This window comes from Uloborus diversus, chromosome 4 (assembly GCF_026930045.1).
Source record: "Uloborus diversus isolate 005 chromosome 4, Udiv.v.3.1, whole genome shotgun sequence".
Taxonomy (NCBI): domain Eukaryota; kingdom Metazoa; phylum Arthropoda; class Arachnida; order Araneae; family Uloboridae; genus Uloborus; species Uloborus diversus.
This window is the reverse complement of record NC_072734.1, coordinates 122,423,822-122,447,124: the sequence shown is the minus strand read 5'-3', so window position 1 is coordinate 122,447,124 and position 23,303 is coordinate 122,423,822. Positions and strand designations below refer to the sequence as shown.

Sequence of the window (23,303 nt, the reverse complement as noted above, 5' to 3'; positions counted from 1 at the left end):
TTTTGGAACAAGCACGCACTTTTAGCAGGAGTAAACAAAATTCTTCATACATATTTCAATTCACAACCACATCCTCAGTGTGGAAAATTTAGATAGGAGACATTTCTCCCAGGTGCAAAATCTTAGCACCAAAACAACCGGCTAACAGCAGTTGCGGCACCGGAAACAGCAAAGAGCTGAGGAAAAAAATAAGAGCTAAGAGAGTGATTGACTCTCCCCGTTTATACGTTTACCTTTCCACTATGCAATACAATTTAATGCATAAATTAGTTGTCAGGACAACTCAACACAGTTAACACTTTAAACTGTAAAACCTTTAAAATAGTGTTCAACATGCATTCAGCAAAAAGTTACTCAACACTCATGCTCATTACGTCATTCCATCGCAATGGTAAACACCATGTGAATATGTTAGAATTTTAACTCTGGGGAACTATTTGCTCGCCAGTTAGCTAACGGGATAATTTTCTCAAAGTTCAAAAACGAAGGAAGTAAGTTACTTTACGAATTGCCTTCAAGAACTAAAAATATACTATTTTTCTAACAGACCTAGAGCAACCCCCCATCCAGTCTGTCATGTGCCACCATTAAGGAGCGGATGTTAATGGCACGGATATTTTTAACGCCCAGTTTCTGCCAGATGAAGAATACAAAATAAAAATTTAAACTTTCAAGTCTACCATTTCACATACTCAGATGCTGATGTCAAACTTATCGATTTTACATCCTATCAGGTGCAGTTTCTTGACAGGCAAGTGATTTCTACCACATACAACTGTATATGGACAACATATGTAAATTAAAATGGAACTTTTTTTTCCTACAAAAAAGGAAGGGTAAAATAAGTAATGAAAATTTTGGGACACTTTAAAAAAAAATCAGGAATTTTAGGAAAATTAGGACAACTCCTTCCTCTGTTTAAATGACTTGAAGCATATGCTTTTAATGCTTTTCAGATGATTGAAAAGAATCTCCATGTCATAGAAAAATGAACTGCAAACGCACAAACCATATCAAATTTATCTTCAAAATAATGAGTTGCCCTACAGAATATAATCTTTTTTTTTAATTGCTCTCACTACTATCATTTCACTAATCATCACTCTTTTAAAAAAGAAAATATGAACATTTATAAGCAGGAGATGTTAATTACTACAAGAGAATCAAGATATATACACTTTGCAAACATTAAAAACACAAACAAGTCAGTAGATTAAAACATTTTTTCTTTGAAGAATACAACTAACCTTATAATTGAGGAAACCAATTTTCAATATTGAATTCAAATTCTGAACACCAGCAGCCATGTCTAGGTCTCCTAACGAATCTCCCAAAAGTATGACATTATTTCTAGTCTTCAATGTTTCAAAATAATCGCTATTTTTTATAGAACCTTTGTTTTTATTAAAGGTATGGATTAACTCATCTTTAAATCCAAGTAACTTGTCCTGAAATAAAAAATATTTATAAATAAAAAACTTTGACAAAATCACTAATAAAACTCTTTTTTTTTACAATTGGCTGTTGGGTCCCTCAAGGACGTTCAGTTTTAAACTCTGTCTGCTTTTCATTCGGCATTATGCCCGCCATTCTTGAGGTGGCATGCATAGGCTATAATTAAACATGTTATCGCTATCCAGAAATTATACAATAGACTTTTTCAGATGCTTTCACTAAATTACTGAAAATATTTCAATTTTAAATGAAAATCGATCTTGTCTGAGCAGCTATTAGTGTTGAGGTAACTAGAGTTTCACCATAAAACAATGTCATAAAATGCAAAGCCATCAATAAGATCAGGGAAGGGCAACTGCCCCTAACTAGAAAAGAATGCGATTCCCAAGCTCTTTCCAAATGGCGCTAAAGATAATTTAAAATTACAATTGTAGGATTGTAGGACTACAATTTCAAAAATATTCTGGAGAAGAGCCACAATTACCACTTTTCTGTCCTCTTCCATGAACAAAAATAGCATAAAATGTTTTTAGGGGAAGTATTAGGACTATAATTTCAAGCAATTTCCGAGGTCTGTACAAGGGGAAACAAAAACCACAATCTTGTTGTGTTTATGCTTGCCCCTCCCTAACGGGAATCCTGGCTACGCCTATGAACCAGACCCCATAAGGGACTTTGAGAAAGGGACGTGACATGCAGTGTCGTCAAATTTGAATGTTTCAATAATGAGGTTTGCCTAGCGGCATGAAATAAGAAGGTGTGATCCACAAAAATGCAAAGTTTATTTTCTTTCATAGATTTCTGAAAAAAAAAAAATTCCTAACATACAATCAAATCTCCTTTTCGTAGCACTTAGATATTACGTCCTTTTTCCAATGAACTGAACATAAGATGTAATTTTAATATTAAGAGGTTCCAGACTCTCACATCAGTTTTCATGTGAACTTTAATTATTTTGATGCTTTAAGCTAATCAGACAGGATATAAGGTTTTTCATCATCATCATCATAGTTGGCTCGACAGCCCAGGGTGGGCCAAGGCCTTCCTTTGGAGAATCTTCCAAGACGTCCTACTTTTTGCCTGGGTTTTCCAATTTTTAACTTTGAGAATATCGAAGTCAGATTCAACAGAATCCAACCATCTCGATTTTGGTCGTCCCCTTCCTCGAATTGTCACAGGTTTTGCAGCAAAAATTTTTTTACTGGGTTTTCTTCGTTCATTCGAGAGACATGGGCCGCCCAGTTCATTCTCCTAATTTTTATGCTTTTTATTATGTCAGGTTCTCTAAACAATCTGTAAATTTCAAAATTGAATCGTCGTCTCCAGACACCGTTCTCATTGATGCCTCCAAAAATGCTTCTTAAAACCTTTCTCTCAAAAATTAATATCTTGTGCTCTCCGGATTTAGTCAAAGGCCATGTTTCAGAAGCATAACTTAGAACTGGCCTAATAAGAGTCTTATAAAAGGTTTTTACATAGTTAAAATATGTCAGCGTAACATTGAAAAGCTATATTGTGTAGAAATTGACAAGCCATAAAAATCTTGGATTATTAACTCTTGTTGTCAAAAATATCCATAAAAAGTATTCATCATGAACCCATGGGGTCAAGTCCTGAATGCAAAAGGGACAAGGGTAAAGTTTACGGATACTTTACTGTTGAAGTAGCATGAGGAGAAATATTGTACCTATTAAGTTGCTTTGAATGGTCATTGTACACTATGGTCATTGCACACATGAGTGACAATCCAGTTGTAAAATATTCAGACTGGCAGATGGTTAATTTTTTTTAACAATTCTAAATTTCAGAAAGATGAACATCCAGAAAAATGTTAATGCACAAATATTTCTCAAATTTTTAATGTATACTTATGAAAATCTAATAATTACGAAAAAATAAAAATAGGAAAAATGCATGGCAAATATGTGTTTTAGGTTCAAAGCAGTCACATGAATTTTAATACAAAAAATTAATAAAATTTAATTTACCTTTTCATCAAATCGTAGAAAATTAGCAATAATTTTTATATTTGGCAACAATAAATTTTTCTTTTGCAGAACTTGCTTTAACATATCACCCACCCCAGCAGAGAATATCAACAAAGGCACATTTTTCTTATGTAGCAATTCAAACACAGCATCACATCCATCTCTATAAAAAAACAAAAAGGTAGAAAACAAATTTACATTTGAAACAAAAAAGCTAAGATGAACTTTTAAAAAATGAGATGGCTCTCACATATTAGGTATGAATCTGTAAGTTGGATCAAATTGAAAATTTCCTTTTTATTCTCATTATCCATTGCTTAAAGGTTTGAAAACAATTTAATTAAAGGCTGCTGGAAAGAATGAGCATATTGCAAAAAAAAAAAAAGGTAAATTGAGAGGGCAGAGATTGCAAAATCATGTTTAAACTTTATACATTTAATTTCTATAGTGGCTCGGCAAATTGGGGTTTTTGGGAGTGAACCCCCCCTCCCCTCCAGAGCCATTGGTTTTTACATATGTGCAAATTCTAATACAGTAGTTTATCATATGAAAGGGTTGTTTTGATTTTAAAAAAAACCCTCAAGAGGGGGTTTTTTTTCCAAAAAATTCCCTTTAGAAGGTATTTTTGATTTAAAAAAAAAAAACCCTCCAGAAGGTTTATTTATTTTATTTTTTTTTGGCTGCGCTAGTGAATCTCTGTAATATGCTGATCTTACAGCACAAATTTAAGAGCAAGCCTTCTGATGCATTTAACTTAACTCTTTAGGTTTCTATGGTGTAGGCATTAAAAGATACTTCTAATAATTTTTTAGCTTATTTTTTCAGAATTGTAATTTTGGGTTAAAAAAATGATGTAAAAGCCACAGACATGGTAATTGACTTGGAATGCAGAGCAAAGTCAAATGGTGAAATATTCTGCTTTTAGCGCCAACTAGCTGGTAATATTTTAACTATGTAGCAACATATGTAGTTTGTTCCAGTGAGGAAAAAATTTCATCTGAAGTTTAAAGTTATTGATAAAACAGACAATTTTCAAAAATTAATACTCACATTGTAATATTTTGTTGTAAGTCAAAAATTATTTTTATTATTATAAAATGATGAAATTATTGTTTTTAACATTTTAAACATTAATTCAGACCTTCTAATAATCAATGCTGTATTTATTCAGTTAATATTAAGCTTATTTGTATTTTTAATATCACAATTAATCATGTACATGCAGGCTAAAGTGAAATAGTTTATTTCATTTACTCATTCAATTATTTACTAAATCACTTACGGATTCATTCATTTTCATTAATTCATTACTTCATTCATTAATTCATTTATTTATTTCATCATTCCCTCATTTTCTTATATTATTTATCCAATTTTATTCACTTATTTTTTTATGCATATATTAAGTACAGAAAAAACGACTTATAATAAAACGATATATTAAGTACAGGTGTCGTTGTAAACGATCAATCTATCGATCGCTTACAACGACAAGCCTCAGACCCTGCAACACCTAAAGGACAACATCCGGCTAGCCATCGCCAACATTCCCGTTGATATGCTCGAAAGAGTGGAACAAAACTTCAAATCTAGTGTAGATCAGTGCATCATTAATGGGGGCCACCATTCGCCTGATGTAATTTTTAAATCTAGTTCAAATAAAAATTCAGAATGTATACAAGATCTTATAAAAAGAAATAAATTGATATATGAAGTAATTTTTCTTTTATTGACTTTTTGAATCAGCAAGTTTCTCTGCCGCACCCTGTATTTAATCGTCAATCTCCATACAGATACTTTTTCTGTTACAAATAGATTCTTTTTTTAATTTTAATTTGCTCTACTGTAAAAGTGCATAAAACTTCGACCATGGGAAAAAGTATTTCAATTTTAATTTTAGAATTTCTTCTTTGGGCTTTTTCCTCTTTGCAATAAACTTACTACTATTTTTTTCAAAAAAAAAAAAAAAAAAATACAAAAAATATGATATTTGAATTAATATTTGTTTCACATGAAATTAAAAAAAAATTTAAACAATAATTAACTAACAGTTATTTATGTATTTATGTTGTTTGTGATTACCATTACAAGATATAATATGCTAATTAATCTGAAATCGAGCATTTTGAGGAAAATTTTAATCAAATCATCTTTATCAATAGACAGATTTATTGAAAATGTTTTGAACCAAACACTGTTGCAATATAAGAACTCATTTTTGATTGACATAAAATAAAGCAACAGCTGAGAAACCATGTCGGATTCTAGTGGGTTCGGTTCTGAGAACTTTCGACTCAGGCTTGGATTTTGACACAAGGCAATATACCGGGCTCTAAAGGTCAAGATTTACGGTGAAAACGACTCAGTTTTCAAAATTGGCGACCCCAAAAAATTTCTAGAGTCGCCAACTTTTTTGGGGGGTTATTTTTATTTTAGACCCCAAGAAAAGAATTCCACACATGCATCCGTACAATAAGGATTCACCGATAGAGGCAGTACTCCAACTGAATGTTGTTTATTTTACAAAACTTGCATGTCCTTTCTCACTGCCTGCCTGTATGTTGGTTATTTTACATTGCTTGAATGTTCCTCTTACGCGATTCAGGCCATGTAAAATAAGCAAGAATACAGTTAATTAGGAAGCCATTTGCACAAGATCAGAGCGTTTGCTCCTTTGTCTTGACTTTGTTTTTCAAGTGATTAGCGTACTATAATCATGATTTCAAGAAGAAATGATTATATTTTAGATTATATCTCAGATAAACTTTGATTATGCCTTCAAAGTAATTACCTTTTCACGTTTTCAGTTTAGTTGCTCAAATGGTATATTAAATTCAAACTTTATTTTTTTACATTGTATTATACACCGCCCCGGATTATACGAAGCTTTTTTTTTTCTTCAGGCCCATTTTAAAACCTGCAGATTATAGGCCACCCACAAATAATATGCTGGATAATATGGTTTTTTAAATTACAGGGTTCGTACGCTCCGGGAAAAACTGGAATTGTCAGGGAAAATGATATACTAGTTAAAAATGTCAGGGAAAAGTCAGGGAACCAAAAATTTTTTTTACAATTTTTTCCCAGGGAATTTTGTACCTTGAGTTCTAATCTTCGTTTTTGTCCATGTTTCCTGAAAAAAAAATGTAAAAGTTTTAAGGCAAAATGACGCTGGCAATAAAATAAAAAAGGCGACCCAAAAAAACAACTTCCGCGGACGCCAATTTTGCCCCTCAATAGTTCCAAAGAAAACATTTCCTAGGGTGAGCAGGAATTATGCACAAATTTAACGGGAGAAGAACATTTTCCTGCTTCTAAAGCACAAGCCTGCGGATGGTAGGGTCAATTGGGAAAATCGTTTTTTAATCGAAAAGTCTTTTCAGCTACGAATGAAACATAGTCGCCATTTTTGGTCATTCATAAAATGGAAGTAGGCACGATGCTTGAATACCTAAGTTTCCAAAAACAAAGCAGAATTGGATGTTTTCTTTAACTGCAAACTAATGAAAACAATGCAAAATGTGCTGCAACTTGTTTATTTTTTTTAATTTTATTTTAAATATGTAATTTTCTTGAGAAATGAAAAATTTTGTTTTTAAAACTTAATCTTATCATCATTGAATTGGACGCAAATGTGCTAAAAACTTTTCAACTTATTTTTAAATTGTTTTCATGCTACAAATTCAAAAAATTATTTCTTAATTTTTGTTGTAGCCACCATATTTGGTCATTCTCAAGATGGCAGTACACAAGACCAAAAGTAGCATTGTATATTTATTGCAATGCAAACTATTGATAACAACGCAAAATGTGGTTTTTTTTCCAGGTATTTTGTAATTATTTTCGGGAAGAATGCGAAATTTTATCTCCAAAACATTTTTTTTATTCTAATTGATTTAGATGCTTATGTGCTAAAAACTGACTATTTTGTCTTATAATTGTAGTTTTTTAAGGATAAATTATTATTTCTAACTACTTTTATGCTACAAATTCAAAAATCTACTCATTATATTAAATTTTTTACTTAGTCGTCATATTTGGTCGTTTGTGAGATGGAAGTAGACAAAAATTTACACAAACATAATTAGATGTTTATCTCAATGTCTATTGAAAGCAATGTCTATTGAAAATAAAGTGCAAAAAAGAAAATTTTTAATTTTAATTCAGGCAGCCTTTATGTGCAAAAGGAAAAAAACAACTGATTATTGTCATTGGCCTATGATTGACGGATGTTGACTTTTGCTAGAATGCATTATAGGATATGTCCATCGATGCAACAAAGTTAATCATATTTATACTGAAAAATAGCTTTGTACTTTGCTCAATATGTTTTGTGTTACATACTAATAAGAAAATAAGAAGAAGAATCGTAAGCCAAAAGCGGAGAATGATTGCTGCCGATTACAGCAAAACGCTAATATGCATGACATGTGGCATCAAAGAAACGTTAAAATAAATTGAAAGTACTTTGTTTTTAACAAATAATAAACAAATGAAAATTATTTTGAATTTTGACATCTGGAATTCAAATTATGTTTTTCGCAATCCCGAGTGTGTGTATGTGTGTAGGTTTTTGAGCATGTATGTGTGCGTGCCTGCATGTGTTTGTATGTGTGCGCGTATGTATGCGTGTGTGGGTAGGATATGGACGCAACTCGGAGACGGTTTTCGCTAGAGGAGCAGCATTATGAGATCGGTCGACGATGGTGCTACAGAGGGAGGCGGGAGGAAAATAAAATCATAAGAATTCAAAACAGTCAAATGAGAAGAATAAGTAATGTGATTGCTCAAAAAAAACACTTAAATTTTTTTTTTCTTTCTTTCTTTTTTTTTTTATTTTTTTATTTTACAAGTGGAAATGTTTCAGTTCTTACGCATCGCTACTTTGAACAATTTTAACTGTTTTGAAAATATTATTACTTAAACTCAATTTTGAACGAAGCGAGTAATCTGGAATTTTCTAAGAAAAATAACCTGAAAAAGTCAGGGAATTTTTTTTAACCGAAGGTGTATGAACCCTGTAGTTTTTTCAAATTCTTTTTCTAAAACAGTTTTATGTTTTGCTTTAAATCTTGTTCTGCAAGTATGAAAAAAAAAACACCATAATGTATTTTTTTACATAAACCCTCGAAGGTTGTTCCGATCCTATTTGATTCTCAATGAATTCAAACTGTCTTTATTCCGAAAATCGTCAAAATAGGAAAACAAATTAATTTAAAATTTGAAAACGCAACTTGTTTTTGACTGCACAAAGACAATAAATATTTAAATAATTGGTTCATTATTTTTTTTTTAATTGCTTATTTACTGATACAACACTATATTGTCTTTACTTTATTAGAAACCAAAATTTTTTAACTGTATAATACATTAATACATAAAAGGCCAAACTCACATGTATTATGTTAAATGGAGCATAGCAGGCAAAAAAGAAAAAGGAAATACAGGTACAATTTCAAGAACTTTGTGTGAAAACTAATAGAATAAACACCAAACTAAGCACATAAAAATATTAACTCGCGAGGACGTGCAAGGGGGTGTTTGACACCCCACATAACTTTATTGCTCGAAATTTACAAGTTCCCGTATTTGAAAATGAATCAACCCCGGTGTAGCTGATTTGAAGGTCATTTGCTAATAGGCGGTATGTTTACTGTGTTCATTCCTGAGGCAGTTTCCTGAAATTCCTTATCTGGGGTGTGAAGCACCCCTTGGTAATTCTCTCGTTTTCGTCGCAAATATTGTGCTATCTGACGTATGATGAGGATATGAGACGTTTGCAAAGGCTGTTTAATGAAGTTTCCATTGATGATGAATTAATAAATAAATCTGATGAGGAGTCTAATAATACTGATAAACTATAGTCGCCATAATTCTGATAAAGAAACAGAGGATTTATCTGAAGATGACAAAATTATTGGTCACAAAAATGAGTTTTTTCAACGGAAAAGATGGTCAAACAAAAGGTAGGAAAACAGAATATTGTTCCAACTTAAGAACATCAGAATAGAACATTATTTAGAAACTTCTGGGAAATACGAATCATGCAAGGAATACTTCAACACCTTCAAAATCGTGGTCAATTTCATTTGAAGATGGCATTCTGGATTTTATAGTGAAGTCTACTAGTACTTAAATTGAAAATATCAGATATAATTTTACTCGATAAAGATATGCCAATGATATCAGCAAAGAAGAATTGAAAGCATTTATTGGTCTTTTGCTTATTCTACAGCAAGGATTTCAAACAGATGGCCTCTGCTAGAATTTTGTCTCTTATAAATGTAGCTACAATCAAATTCAGAAATTTGCTTGATCTCAATCAAATACCCTCAAATAAAATTTAAAAACAGGAGAACATTCATTAAAAACTTGGTAGTCCAACTTGTGAAGAACCATGTGGATAAGAGAACGATGTCAAGCATTGAGAGGTAATTTTTCAAGTTCGGAGTCAATTCCACAAAACAATAGATGTCATAAAAGTGATGTTATCTTGCTATTTAATAACAAGGACAAACAAAATCTTGTTTGAAATGCTTAAAAAATATTTTGCAATAAACATTCTTATGGCATGTGTGCCAATTGACTCAATTAATGTAAGTATTTATGTGCAATAAATATAAAATTTTTACATTAATTTGGCGAAAATGACTCGTTAAATAGGTTGCTTTGCACAGTTTAAAGCAGGGGCGGCAAATAGGGGGGTCAAGAGGGGGCGGTCGCACCCCCAAATTTTTTGAATAGGATGATAGAAAATGGGTGAGTTCAATTTATGTAAGTCGGAAATCAATGTTCATTAAAAACAATCTCGCTGGTTTTCAGTAACTATTTGATGAAACTCGACACATTCCCAGACTAGAAAAAGTGTTTCTCGTTATTTGGATGACGACTTAGAAATTCATGAAGTATTTTCCAGCCTTTTCAGAGATAGAAAGCTGATAAACAACCATAGTTAATTTTAACTAAAGAAGACATTTCTTCATATAGGCTAAATATTTCATACTTGTGTGCCCAGTGTAACGATGGTCTGTCAATATGAGAGGCTCGTGCAAAGTGGTGTAGCTGCAAGGTTTTCACAAGAAAATACTTTGATATTTTACATTCACTTTTACGCTCATTTTTTAAGTGTATATTTATTTATAATGAGTGTTCATGCCTTATATGCTTTCATGGATACATCTTAAAAATGCATGTGATTATTGAATGAAAAAAAAAACAAATCAACAAATACCTTTTATGGGGCTCTATAATTATGCAATCTCAGAGTTACACAAGGTGGTCTTCAAGAGTTAAAACCATAAAAAAAATACTCGATAACTTCAAAACAGTGATTTGATGACTGGAAGAATTATTGCAAGACGATTCTTTCAATGGTGAAAAAGTTCATGCCCTTGGATGACTTCGTTTGAATTTTTATTCATATTGTATCGAGGAAAGTTTTTGAAAAATGCTTTACTCTATCAAAACATCTTCAATCCGCTACCCTTAATTTTCGAACTATTCAAGCCACAGTTCAATCAAACATTGCTTTTTTAATATTTTGTATGAAATAATAGATTCAGTTTCGAGTGAAATCAACACAAGATTTGATGATAAATATTTTTCTGTATCGTTTGCTCTATATTATCTGCATTTTGGAAACGAAAAATAAAATTTTTCAATTATGAGTAAAATTTTTAGCGTGAGGCAAGAAAAATTACAAGTAATAAACCGATAAGACCAGTTATCACATCCAGAGACTGCAGTTTCGTCCTTGCTATGGACTCATCATTTTGAACAAACCCGTAACTAGAAAATAATTTCGGGGGGGGGGGGGGGGGTAAAAACTTTTCATGCGGAGCGCTTTGCGCTAGTTGTGCTAATGTTCAAGTCGTCGGATCATCTATTATGAAAGCGTTTTATGCAATTAATATACATATAAAAGACATTTGAGTTTTGGAACACTATTTTTTGGAAATTTTTAAATATAAACGACCATTTAAATGTCAAGCCGAAATTTTTTTTTTGGGGGGGGGGGGCGTGAACCCCCAAGACGGGGGTTTTAGTATACGACCCTGATTCTGGAATAGTGAATAACAGAGCTGGAATCAGATGACATCTCATTAAAGCTAAGAGTGCTGACGAGACTAGATTATTCAATGAAAAATTAAGCCCCTCATACATAACTTTGTTACTTCAATTATTTTTTAACTATTCCAATCAGTCAGCTAGTAGAGAAATATTTTTTTATGTTTCATGAGGTTAGAGAATTATTTTCAAAGCACAATGGGCAAAAAATTCAGACGAAGTCATGCATGCTAAAGGGCTTGAGCTTTTTCACCATCTTTTTTATTTAGCTGTACTGGCAAAACGACACTGGGCTCTGTTAGATTAGTAACATGATTCACTGTTCTTCCGAATTCCAAAAATCATGCATAAAGCTTTTCCAAAAGGTATTATGACTGTAGTATCGAGATGTTTTGTATGATAACTTATTAGAAAGTGAATCAAAATTTTAATTGTTTCTAAACACTAATTTCTATTCATATTAAACCAATTTTCTGACCACTTCCTGTTAACTAATGTGTGTTTGGAACCGCACTGTGGTAATACATATTTGAGAAACTCGACCCCCCAAATGAAATGCTGAAATGCCGCCCCTGGTTTAAAGTAATAATTATGTTTTACATAAGAAAGTAAAACAAAATCAGTGAAAAAGAAACTTTTGCTGAGTAAATAATTGAAATTCTCCACTGGGGTCAGGACACTCCTTGTGCGTTCTCCTGTTCGTCAGAGTAGCCTGCATTCTTGCGGATTAACTATTTACAAAATTTATAACAGTATCAAATACAGCTTTGGTTAAATTGTTCATTGAATGTGATAAATTAGTAAATGTTTATTACCTTAGACATACATTTGAAGTTTCAACCATTTCTGGAACAGAACTTTTAGAAATGCCTGATGTTGGCATCAAAAGAACACTTTTTGTGTACCTAAAAATAAAAACCAATTTTTCAAAGAAGAAACAATATCATTTCAATTATTGTGACTAAGTCAAATTTAACACATTGAGATAAAAATTATACTGTGAAAAAATACAAGCATGCAAGTTCCCTCAATGTTCAAAAGAAAAAGGAAATTACCATTCTAACATATATGGTACTTTCTCAGCTCTGGAAAGATTTGGATCAACTTCAATGGGATGATAATGGTTAAATAAAGATTTAGACTGAAAAAAAAGAAAAGAATTAAAAGTAATGCAACTGTACAATCATTTATTGCATTGTGTAGAGCAAAAAAACATACTGTCCGACCTGCTTAATCAGGTAACAGATAAACGAATACACCACTTATACGAATAAAACCTCCTGGAACCGAATATTTTCCCATAGATGCAATGCTAAAGATCCCCGCTTTACCGAATAGTTTCCCCCAGATAATACTGATGAGATTTCGTGAATATTTTTGCCACAAAATTTTTTGAATAAATTAAGTACAAACAATTACCAACATGAAAATATGAAGTACTTAATATTTTTCTCTGACAACGGGAAAGAAAAACAACATTCATGTTCTATCAAAACATTTCCTATATTCTACCAAATTTCTCTTGTCTTTACCATTACAAAAAAAAAAAGCATTCGATAATTAAATTAAATAATACAAGAAATATATACACATTTTAAATGATATTAAATTGATAAATATTAATTGTAAAACACAGTAGACTAGGAGGGGGAAAAGGGAGTCAGACAAGTGTTTCCATAAGACTTACAGAAAGCAATTCACTATTATGGACTTTTTCAAAAAAGACTGTACTGAAAAAATTCTAAAACAGATTTCTTAGTTCAAGTTGTAAGTTACTTTTTATAATTTTCACATGTACTTGTAATATAAATACAGGGTTCATACACTTGTGGTCAAAAAAAAATTCTAACTTTTCCAGGTTTTTCAGGTTGTTTTTTTAGAAAATTCCTGGTTACTCGCTTTATTCAAAATTAAGTTTAAATAGCAATATTTTCAAAATAATTGAAATTGTTTAAAGTAGCAATGTGGAAGAACTGAAACTTGAAAAAAGAAAAAAAAATCTTGATTTTTTTTTTCTCTCTCAAAGTTTTAAGTTTCTTTAAACATTTTGTTCAAAATCATTTTAATTCATGTACTACTAGTTGAAAACAGAGTACTTTCAACTTATTTTATCATTTCTTGGATATCACGTGTCATGCGTAATATTATAGCGTTTTGCTGTAGTTGCACAGCAATCTTTTAGCATCCGCTTTTGGTTTGCAATACTTCATTTTCTTATTAGTATATAACACAAAATATATTGAGCAAAATACAAAGCTAAATTTCAGTATAAATATGATTAACTTCTTGCATCGATCGGCATACCATATATTGCATAATATCAAAAATTGACATCCGCTTATCATAGGCCAATGCCAATAATCATTTTGGTTTTTTCCCTTCACGTATTCAAGAATGCTTACTTTAAAATTTCAATTTTTCATTTCCAGAAAGTAAGAGTTAATTTTCAAAATTTCATAACTGTTGCACGTTTTGATGTAAATATCCAATTCTGTTTCTGGAAGTTTGCGTCTACTTCCATTGTGCAAACGACCAAATATGGTGACTAAAAGAAAAGTTTAATTTAGATTTTTGAATTTGAGGCGTAAAAGTAGTTATAAATAATTAATAAACCTTAAAAAAACTACCATTAAGACAAAATAGTCAATTTTTAGTACATAGGCATATAAATCAATTAGAATTAAAAAAATGTTCTAAAGATTAAATTTTGCATTTTTCCAGAAAATAATTACGAATTATCCGGAAAAAGGGCACATTTTGCATTGTTTTCAATAGTTTGCATTGCAATAACCATTCAATGCTGTTTTCGGGAAAAATAATTTTTTGAATTTGTCCCAAGAAAACAATTAAAAAAAATAAATAAATAAATCTTCATGAAACTACAATTCAGTTGAAAAGTTTTTATCACATTTGCGTCCAAGGCAATGAGGATAAGATTAAGTTTTAAGAACAAAATTTTTCATTTCTCAAGAAAATTATTTCAAATAATAAAATATAATTAAACAATTTTCAGCCCATTTTGTGTTATTTTCATTAATTTGCAATAAAAGAAAACATCCAATTCTGCTTTGTTTTTGGAAACTTAGGCATTTAAGGATTGTGTCTAATTCCATCTCGTGAATGACCGAAAAATTGCAACTACATTTCACACAAAGGTGAAAAGAATTTCCAATTTTAAGAAAAAAAAAACGATTTTCCCCGATCAACCCTCCCATCTTCAGGTTGTGCTTCCGAAACAATAAACTTTCTTCTCCCCTTTTGAGTATGTACATAATTCCTGTTCAACCGAGGAAGTTTTTCCTTGGAAACTATTGAGGGTCGAAAATGGCAGCAGTGGAAGTTTTTTTGGTTTGCTCGTTTTTTTTTTTAATTGCCAGGGTCATTTTGCCTCAAAATTTGTGCATTTTTTTAAGAAACATCGATGAAAATGAAGATTAAATTTCATACAACAAAAATTCCTGGGAAAAAATCTTTTTTAGGGCACATTAGGAAAATTCCCCGACATTTTTGACTACAGTGAAGCATTGTTTATACATTTTCGAAGGGACTGTACAAAAAAAGCGTACAAATGAAAAAAACGTATAATAGGTATAGGTTAATGTGTATTAGACTCTGCAGGGACCAATTTTAAAAACCTATAATTGATAAAAATGTATAAAAGAGAAACGTATAAACAGTGCTTCACTGTATGTCATTTTCCCTGACAATTCCAGGCTTTTCCGGAGCATAGGAACCCTGAATATACTAAATTTTAAACTATTTTGACCTTTAACTTACTTCAAAACCCTTTTGCTAGTTTAGAAAGGTAAAGAAAATTTCCCCACTTAATCAAATAAAATTTCTTGGGACTGACGATATTCGATTATGCGGGGCCCACAGAACATTGTAAAATTTATTTATTTTTTTTAAATGAAAACAATACCTTCTCTTTGAACTCATCTGTACAGAATGGTCCTTGATCTAAAATGCCTATCAAATGACACAAAGTTTCAGTTAAGTATTTATATTAAACAAAATTTTTCAATTGAAAATTTTCTTATAACTATTTCAAAGATTGTGTAACAAGACAATTAAGTATGCAAGTGCAAACATCATTTTAGTAATATTACTTTCTAAGTTTTGTAAATGTGTTTAGAAAAAAACTTGTAACATTAATTTAAATTATACATATATATTACATTATTTGAAACCACACTTACCTACTTATGGAGACAGGCATCAGTAAAACGTTTATAAATTCATAAAAGATTTAATAATGTGAAATATTTACTCATTCAGCTAACTGAAATAATCCTCCAAAATTTAAGAAGTGTTGAAAATAATGCGAAAGACTTTAGAAATTGAGTGGGGTTAGGTACATGTTTTATTTTCAATAGTTTGAAAGTCTGACTGAGTCAGTATTCCAAATGACTAGATTGTCAGCACACAGTATAGTCTGAACATTGGGCAAGCATTTAAGAACAAATAAGGTCATTTATTATCAGGTTGAATAAGACAGGACTTAAAACAGATCCTTGTGAGAGTCCATGAGACTGTTTGCTGAAAACTTAATTTAGCATTTTCAAATTGAACATTTATGAATTGTTGAGAAAAGAAGCTAGACCAATTTGTAAATGTGGTCGGAAATGCTGATTTGACAGCTTTTTTAGTAGCTCCCTTCTTCAAACATGATCAAAAGCTGACTTATAATCAATCAACACAATCTCAGTACTTTGTTTTCTATGAAAGTCATCTTTGATATGTTGATTTAGTTTGATAATTTGTTCTGTAATATTGAAGTTATTCCTGAAGCCAGCTTGTCTCTTAGAGACATGATTATTCGAATCAAGGAAAAACTGAAAGCAGCTTTTCCTTGTTATTAGATTTCTGGATAGGAATAGCGTTAGTCTTTTGTCAGAAGCTTGGGAAAGAGCCACCCCAATTGTTGCTGATATAGCGCAAGATATTTGCTACAGCATTCCGAGGACTTTATCAGGTCTCTAGCGTACTTGCCCCCACTTCAAGTGCTATAAAGCATTTTTAAATACTCTCTCTGTAAATAGATCAGAAAAAGTTGGGATGAGATATTGACTGAAGGCTGTGGTTTCATTTCCTTCTTTCAAATTTTTACAATTAGTCTAAAATTATTAATTTTGTACAAATGGCAACTGAAAGCTCTAGCAATATTATTCTTTGTAGTTAAAACTTTTTAGAAGACTCATTTGGTTTTTTACGGGTTGCATTTTTCTCTTTCCATTTAGAATTGATGAAAATCTAAAAGGCTTAGTTCTAGCTCTTCAAAGTCCAAACCAAGCAGAAACTGATCAAAACAGTCATGCTTACCTATTTTTGTTTTAAGGCAATACAGTTTTTTAAGAGACCAATGGATTCAGCAAGGAATCCTGCTTTATCTCTTTCCTCTTTGAATACTTGAGGGTCATCATTCAGAAAGGTTAAGCATTCATTTTAGGCCCCTGGGAATACAACCTTATGCACACTCAAGAACAGCAATTGTAATCTGTTCTACTACATTATCATCATTAGTAACAAGAGCAGTTTTCCAGGAAAATATTGGTTAATTCAGTACAAACTAATGCTAATTTGCCTGTTTGAGATTCCAATGTGAATTATTGGCTCGTCTTTGACTTCAAGTTTAATGATTTCAGTCATTACAATTTTATGACCCACCATTAAGAAAAAAATGAATGATTTTTTTCCCAAGAAAAAATGAATAAACCTGTAAAAATTAATTTGTTTTCTTCTTTGAGTAGTATTATTTTGGTTTAATAATCAGGGATGCTACTATGTTGAAATATACAAGTGGGTATGACAAAATGACAAGCATGCAAGTAATCCATTACGAAACATAAAATGTATGAAGAATTTGTACGAAATAATTGCAAATATAAAATCGGTGAAGCCCAAGAGGTAAAACTGCACAGTAAATAAGAACTATGGCTGCAGAGTTGAAGGAAAAATGACCAACTCCAGCTTCAACAAATTCAGAGCTATTAACTCCAACTCCTTTACCCTAAAATGAGTCCGACTCCACAGCCCTGTGAGAGTCATGGACTTAAAGGGAAAATGTACGATCCTGACTATTAGAAGTTTGAAGCCTTTGTTTCCCCGACTCTGACTCTTTTCCCTCAAAATCAGTCCGACAGTAACTTCGCAGCCCTGATTAAAACGGGAAGTTCAAAAGAAGGTCAAACAACCAGATTCCAAAACGCACGAAAAAATTAGGACTGATGCCTAAAAAATAGCTAAAATGAGTACATTTGAGGTTTAATAACTCAAAGTTGGCAGGTATGTTGAAAATATTATTGAACCTCAAATTATTGATCTTTTAAATACTATATTTGAAATAGATTCATAAAGGTGACCTTTTTTTCTCATTTTGCAAACTGTATTTCTCTGCCAGATTTAAGCTAATTCTATTAGTAAATATATAACTAAAATTAAAAAATTTAAAAAACCCCGACTGAGTCGCAAATGTAGAATTGAGAGAAAAATGAAAAACCTTTTAAAAGCCTTATACTGTTAAAATCAATTACAAGTATTTTATTTGTTAACAAATAAAAACTGGCAACAGATAAAAATTTTTAATCATTGCTATTAATTTCCGTGTTGGTCAACAATGAATTCGGTTACCAATTGCATGAATAAAGGCTTAGCCGTATTTAAAATCTGCTTTAAAAAAGTTATAATTTGAATTCTATATAACATGGAAGTTCAAAACACATTCTATCAGAGGCAGAAAAAAATACTCTTTATTTTGGTATTAAATTTTTAAATTTTTCCCTGAAAAAATTGCAAAAAACCTTTTAGGGGTTTTTAATTAATATCTTTGTTAATTAATGTGATCCGAAAACCCAACCTAGCTAAGAACACTCTTGATCAACTCTCTTTTTGAACAAAACTTTTTTTTTAAAAATCAGTCCATCGTTTAGGCGCTAGAGTGTCACAGACAGATACACACACACAGAGACATGTCAAACTTATAACCCTCTTCCTTTGTGTGTTGGGGGTTAAAAACTATTGAAACAGAAGATCACATAAATGTTCATTAACACTAGTAAGCACAATGAACCAGCATAAAGCATGTATACTAACATTTACTTTTCTATACTAGTCGTAATTAGTATTAATGAAAAAAAAAGTAATCCGTCCATTTGGTAAAAGAATGTGACCTGGCTGAAGTGGATGCACCTCTCACCCTCCAAGTACAATGTCCCCTTCTCCAAATGAGAGCATCTGCTCTTTTGTTCCATTTTCACGGGGACACACTCCGTAATTCAAGTATACAAAATTGTCTTTAGTGTTAGTTCTAACCCTCCCCTAGGAAACAGTTCAATATTTGTTCATTCACATAATTATAACAACAGATAGCCAAGTCCTCTCCCATTCAAGTACACAAGCTGCAACTCACTAATTCTACAGGATAAGGAACTAATATATCGTGTGTGCACTTGTTTCTTTCTTTCAATGATATATGCCAATATGTGGTCTTGTGTCCAGTTGATTAAAATAAAGACAGTTATCATAAAGCATTCCATCTGGGGGGGGGGGGGTCATAACGCTGACCATGCCATTGAAATTTTCAGGGAGAGGGGGTTGTTGTAAGGAATATTTTTCTTTTTTGGGCGGGGGAGGAAGGATTCTGATTCACAAATACAAATGTGACGACCAGCAACAGGCTCTGGGCCCAGCAAGGCTGGTCCTAGACAACTTATTAGTCCCCAATGAATATCAATGGTCCTCCTAAAGCTATAAACATGCATTGCTAATCACCGTTTCTTCCGGTAAGCTGTTCCAAGTGCTCAGGACCCTACTAAAGTAGTAATTTTTCCTGATTTCCAAGTTAGCCTGAGATTTGAACTAGCTTAAGACAATGACCCCGCGTCCTTCTTTCCGTGCAAAAATTTAATCCATTAACATCTTTCATTTTGATAAAATTAAACAACTGAATCATGTCCCCTCTGACTCTCCTTTGCTACAAGCTATACATATTAAGCCTATTAAGTTTGGTATCATAATCTAAATCTGAAAGTCCCCTTACTAGTCTAGTTACCCTTCTCTGAACCCTTTCCAACACAGAAATATCTTTCCTCAGATAAGGCTGACCAAAACTAAATAGAATACTCCAAATGAGGTCTTACTAAACTCCTATGTACAGGCAGAAGAACCTTCTTAGATTTGTTTAAAATAGATCTATTGATAAACCCAAGCACTCTGTTGGCTTTGTTACTTGCAATGCTGACTGTTGCCTAAACTTTGAAGTCCTGATTTATTAAGATACCCATATCAATAACATTTTCTGCCTGACTAATGATTGAACCCTGTAAATGATAACTTGTACGCTTATTTCCATGACCTAAGTGTAGCACTCGACATTTCCCTACATTAACTGCTATACCCCACTCATCCGCCCATTTAGTAATATGATCTAAATCCTCTTGAAGCTCTTTTACTTGTTCTTCATTTTCTACAATCCCCATAATTTTCACATCATCAACAAAACAATTCATGTTTCCCAAAATAATTTCATTGATATAATTCATAAAAATAATAAACAAAAGAGGTACTAAAACTGATCCCTGAGGAACCCCGCTTTAAACATCACTCCATTTAGAATGACTTCCCCTCACAACTACTCTGTTTCCTTCAAGTGAGCCAATTTCTAACCCAAAGTAAAGTTTTTCATCCTATTCCAATAGCAGATAGTTTGCTGAGAAGAGCACCATGCGGTATCTTATCAAAAGCTTTTTGAGAATCAATGTAAACAACATTCACACAGTTTTTTTAATCTAAAGCTGAGGTAACCTTGTCGTAGAAATGCAATAAACCTAGTAGCACAGGATTTACCTTTCCTGAAACCATACTGCAAAACAGTCTACAGACCATTAGTCTCTAAGAAATTCATAATCTTAATTTTGATCAAAGTTTCGAAAATCTTACAAACCACTGAAGTCAAACTTACAGGTCTACAATTCCAAGCATTACCTTTAGACCCTTTCTTGAAGAGCAGCGTTATGTTAGCCAGCGTCCAGTCCCTTAACACTGTCCCCGAGATCCCCCCCCCCGCTGGGAGGATCTTGGTATTTGGGGGGGGGGGTGCACTCTTGCTTTCAGGGAGATGGGCACCCCTGTATAAAGCTTGACCACAGAGAGGGGCAGATGAACTGGAAGTGAAAACGGACTGCTTCATTTTGAAATTGGTAGAATAAGCGAGAACGAGCAAGGAGTCTCGCATTCTCACAGATCCTACCTATTTCAAAATGAAATAGTTAATTTCTGCTTTGAGTTCACGCACCATTAATCTGTGGCCAAGCTTTATCTGGCTTTGGGCCCTTTTCATTAAAAGCAAAGGTCAAGACCTTTTTTGTTGCTTAAAAAAGAGAGGGTAGAGGGCATTTTCAGTTTTAATGCCACACAAAGATTGACTTTCAATTTTACAGGAGAAAAGTTTTATAACGATGAACACAAGAAATCGACTTCTTAAAAAACAATACATATTTTTTTTTAGCATTATTTAAATACAATTTGCACAAGGATCATAGAAGTTAAACAACGGATGCTCCAGAAAAACAATAGAAACAGGAACAGTAAATCGAGATCTCACTATAAAAAAATTAGAAATAGCTTTAAACAATAGTTGGGACAAAGCTAACCTGGCAGCATGGTAAAGGTTTCGCAGATCCTAATCACAGCATTACGACGCTGCCAGGTCAGGGTTTGCCCCCGACTATAGTTCTAACATTATCATTTTTTGAAACATTACTTTTCGTTACATAAGACTCACCATAAGTTGTAGTACATTGTTTCCCATTCAAATGAATTCGAGTCAAAGTATGGTCAAAGTCTGAAATAACCTATAAAAAAGCAAAATCAAGCTTTTAAAACATTGTTTTCAAAATTTCAAAAAAAAAAAAAAACAAAATTAGCTTTTCAAATATTATTAGCCAAATCTTTGTAACAGGAATTCAATATAGACACAGAAAGTGATAATAATTTTTTTATAAGCATGAAATACTGTTTGAGTTTTTAATATTTTACACAAAAATAAAACTTGAAATCTATATGTCATGCTTAAAAATCTTCCTGGCCAAGGCTGTTTCTACTAATAGACAAGACTAGGCAGTCAGGTCAAGAGTGGCAGATTCTTGGAAGCGGCAAATGGGTCAAAAACAAAAAATTTAATGAAATTTCTAACAATAAAATTATTATTCCTCAGAATGTCAAGTCATACATTGATGAATGAACAAAACCATTGTAATAAATGTACAACTGAATGAATCATAACAATAATACACCATGACCACTTGAAGTAATCAATTAAAATAGATAATAGCCAGAGCCTAAATGGGTTCCAAGAGAGACAAGTGGCTCAGAATATGGCACTAAAAGTTTTTGGAGGTAGTCTCTTTTGGAGGAGAGGTCCTCATTCTTGAGGGGGGTCATAATTTGAAGGGATGCAACAGAACTTGATGGGAATAGGGCAGAGGTGCCCACCATCGAGAAGAAATAAAATAGAGGGAGCGAAGACAGGACTCCTTAAGCCTAGACTCCAAGTCACATGATTGATTTTAGAGCAAACCATTGGAAGAAATTAAGTTTCTCTCGCTTGTTTGACGCAAAACATACCAACCATTCATTGTTGAGTCACGTCACTTTGGCTCAGCTTTTGCTGAGTCAATGATTGGATTTGCTCCCTCTATTTACTAATTCCTGTTCTAAGGTGCCCAACAACCCTAAGAGTAAGGGCGCACCTCCCCCCCTCCAAAAAAATATGCCTTAACCCCCCCCTAAAAAATTCAGTGTTGCAGTCTACGCTATGACCTCCTTAAGGTGGGCACACCTGCAAAGACTGTTGCTGGCAAGAAGAATAGGAAGTATTAATGCATTGTAGTTAGACAAATGTATAACAATAAAAATATTAATTCATTAATGAATAAAAAAATAATGTTCAAGGCATTAATAATATTACATCTTCAGAAAAACAAATATCCTGATCTTACTTGAAGTTTTGAAGGTCCATCTTTAATAAACTGTGATACTACTTCTTCAACATGGTCTCGGTTTTTTATATGTACATTGCTCTTTTTCAATGCTTCCATCTAGAAAAGAAGGGGAGATGAAGACAGAGTAAATCAAGAATGAATGACAAAGTCACACATAAATTATATTTAAAATAATACTTTTATAAACATTTTTTTTTTCTTTTAATGAATCAGAAGTTTTCAGTCAAAGTTGAAACCAAAGCTGTTGGGTAAGGTTAAGTTTGCCAGTTCCGGTTTTCAGACAAAATCCCGGTGTCCCGGTAAAAGATAATTTTGATTATAGATGATGACCAAGAAAAGTTTACTGTGAAGGAATATTTCGGATAATTACTTTCTCATTTCAACATTAATGAGTAAAATTAATATTGGACTTGTTTGTAAGGATTTGTACAACATTTAATTTTTTGTTCCTCAGTCAAAACATTTCTTCTAAAATAACTTGTAAATATTAACATGTAAGAAATTTATCTGCTTTTGTCATTTCCAAGTACCCCTGTTTTAGATTCATAATTATAGTACAGTAAAAATAGGGGTCGGACCCAAACATCCAAAAAAAAAAAGCTAAACCTGGTGCAAATTGTTTATTACGCTCCCAATAAGAACAGGTAAAAAGTCCCACCCCATTGTGCGTCGGGTTTTGGAATGGGGGGCATCTAAAAATTGCTGTTTTGGGTATTTCTCCAGAATTTTTAGAATAAATTTAAAGTGAGAATATTATGTTTTACTGAATTTAAAAGCATGACATTAAAGGTGT

At 32.4% G+C, this 23,303-nt stretch overlaps 1 protein-coding gene across 1 annotated transcript in view; it reads right to left on the bottom strand.

Annotated features, from left to right (window-relative positions):
- Window positions 1-23,303, bottom strand: part of LOC129219828 (cytosolic 5'-nucleotidase 3-like) — a 40,300-nt gene that overhangs the window by 13,732 nt on the left and 3,265 nt on the right. Inside the window, exons 2-8 of the mRNA XM_054854132.1 lie at window positions 22,508-22,606; window positions 21,292-21,361; window positions 15,433-15,479; window positions 12,566-12,651; window positions 12,326-12,415; window positions 3,444-3,606; window positions 1,248-1,448 (exon numbers count right to left, since the gene is read on the bottom strand). Of these exons, the coding sequence (XP_054710107.1) occupies window positions 1,248-1,448; window positions 3,444-3,606; window positions 12,326-12,415; window positions 12,566-12,651; window positions 15,433-15,479; window positions 21,292-21,361; window positions 22,508-22,606 (756 nt within the window). The remainder of the gene's footprint in view (window positions 1-1,247; window positions 1,449-3,443; window positions 3,607-12,325; window positions 12,416-12,565; window positions 12,652-15,432; window positions 15,480-21,291; window positions 21,362-22,507; window positions 22,607-23,303) is intronic.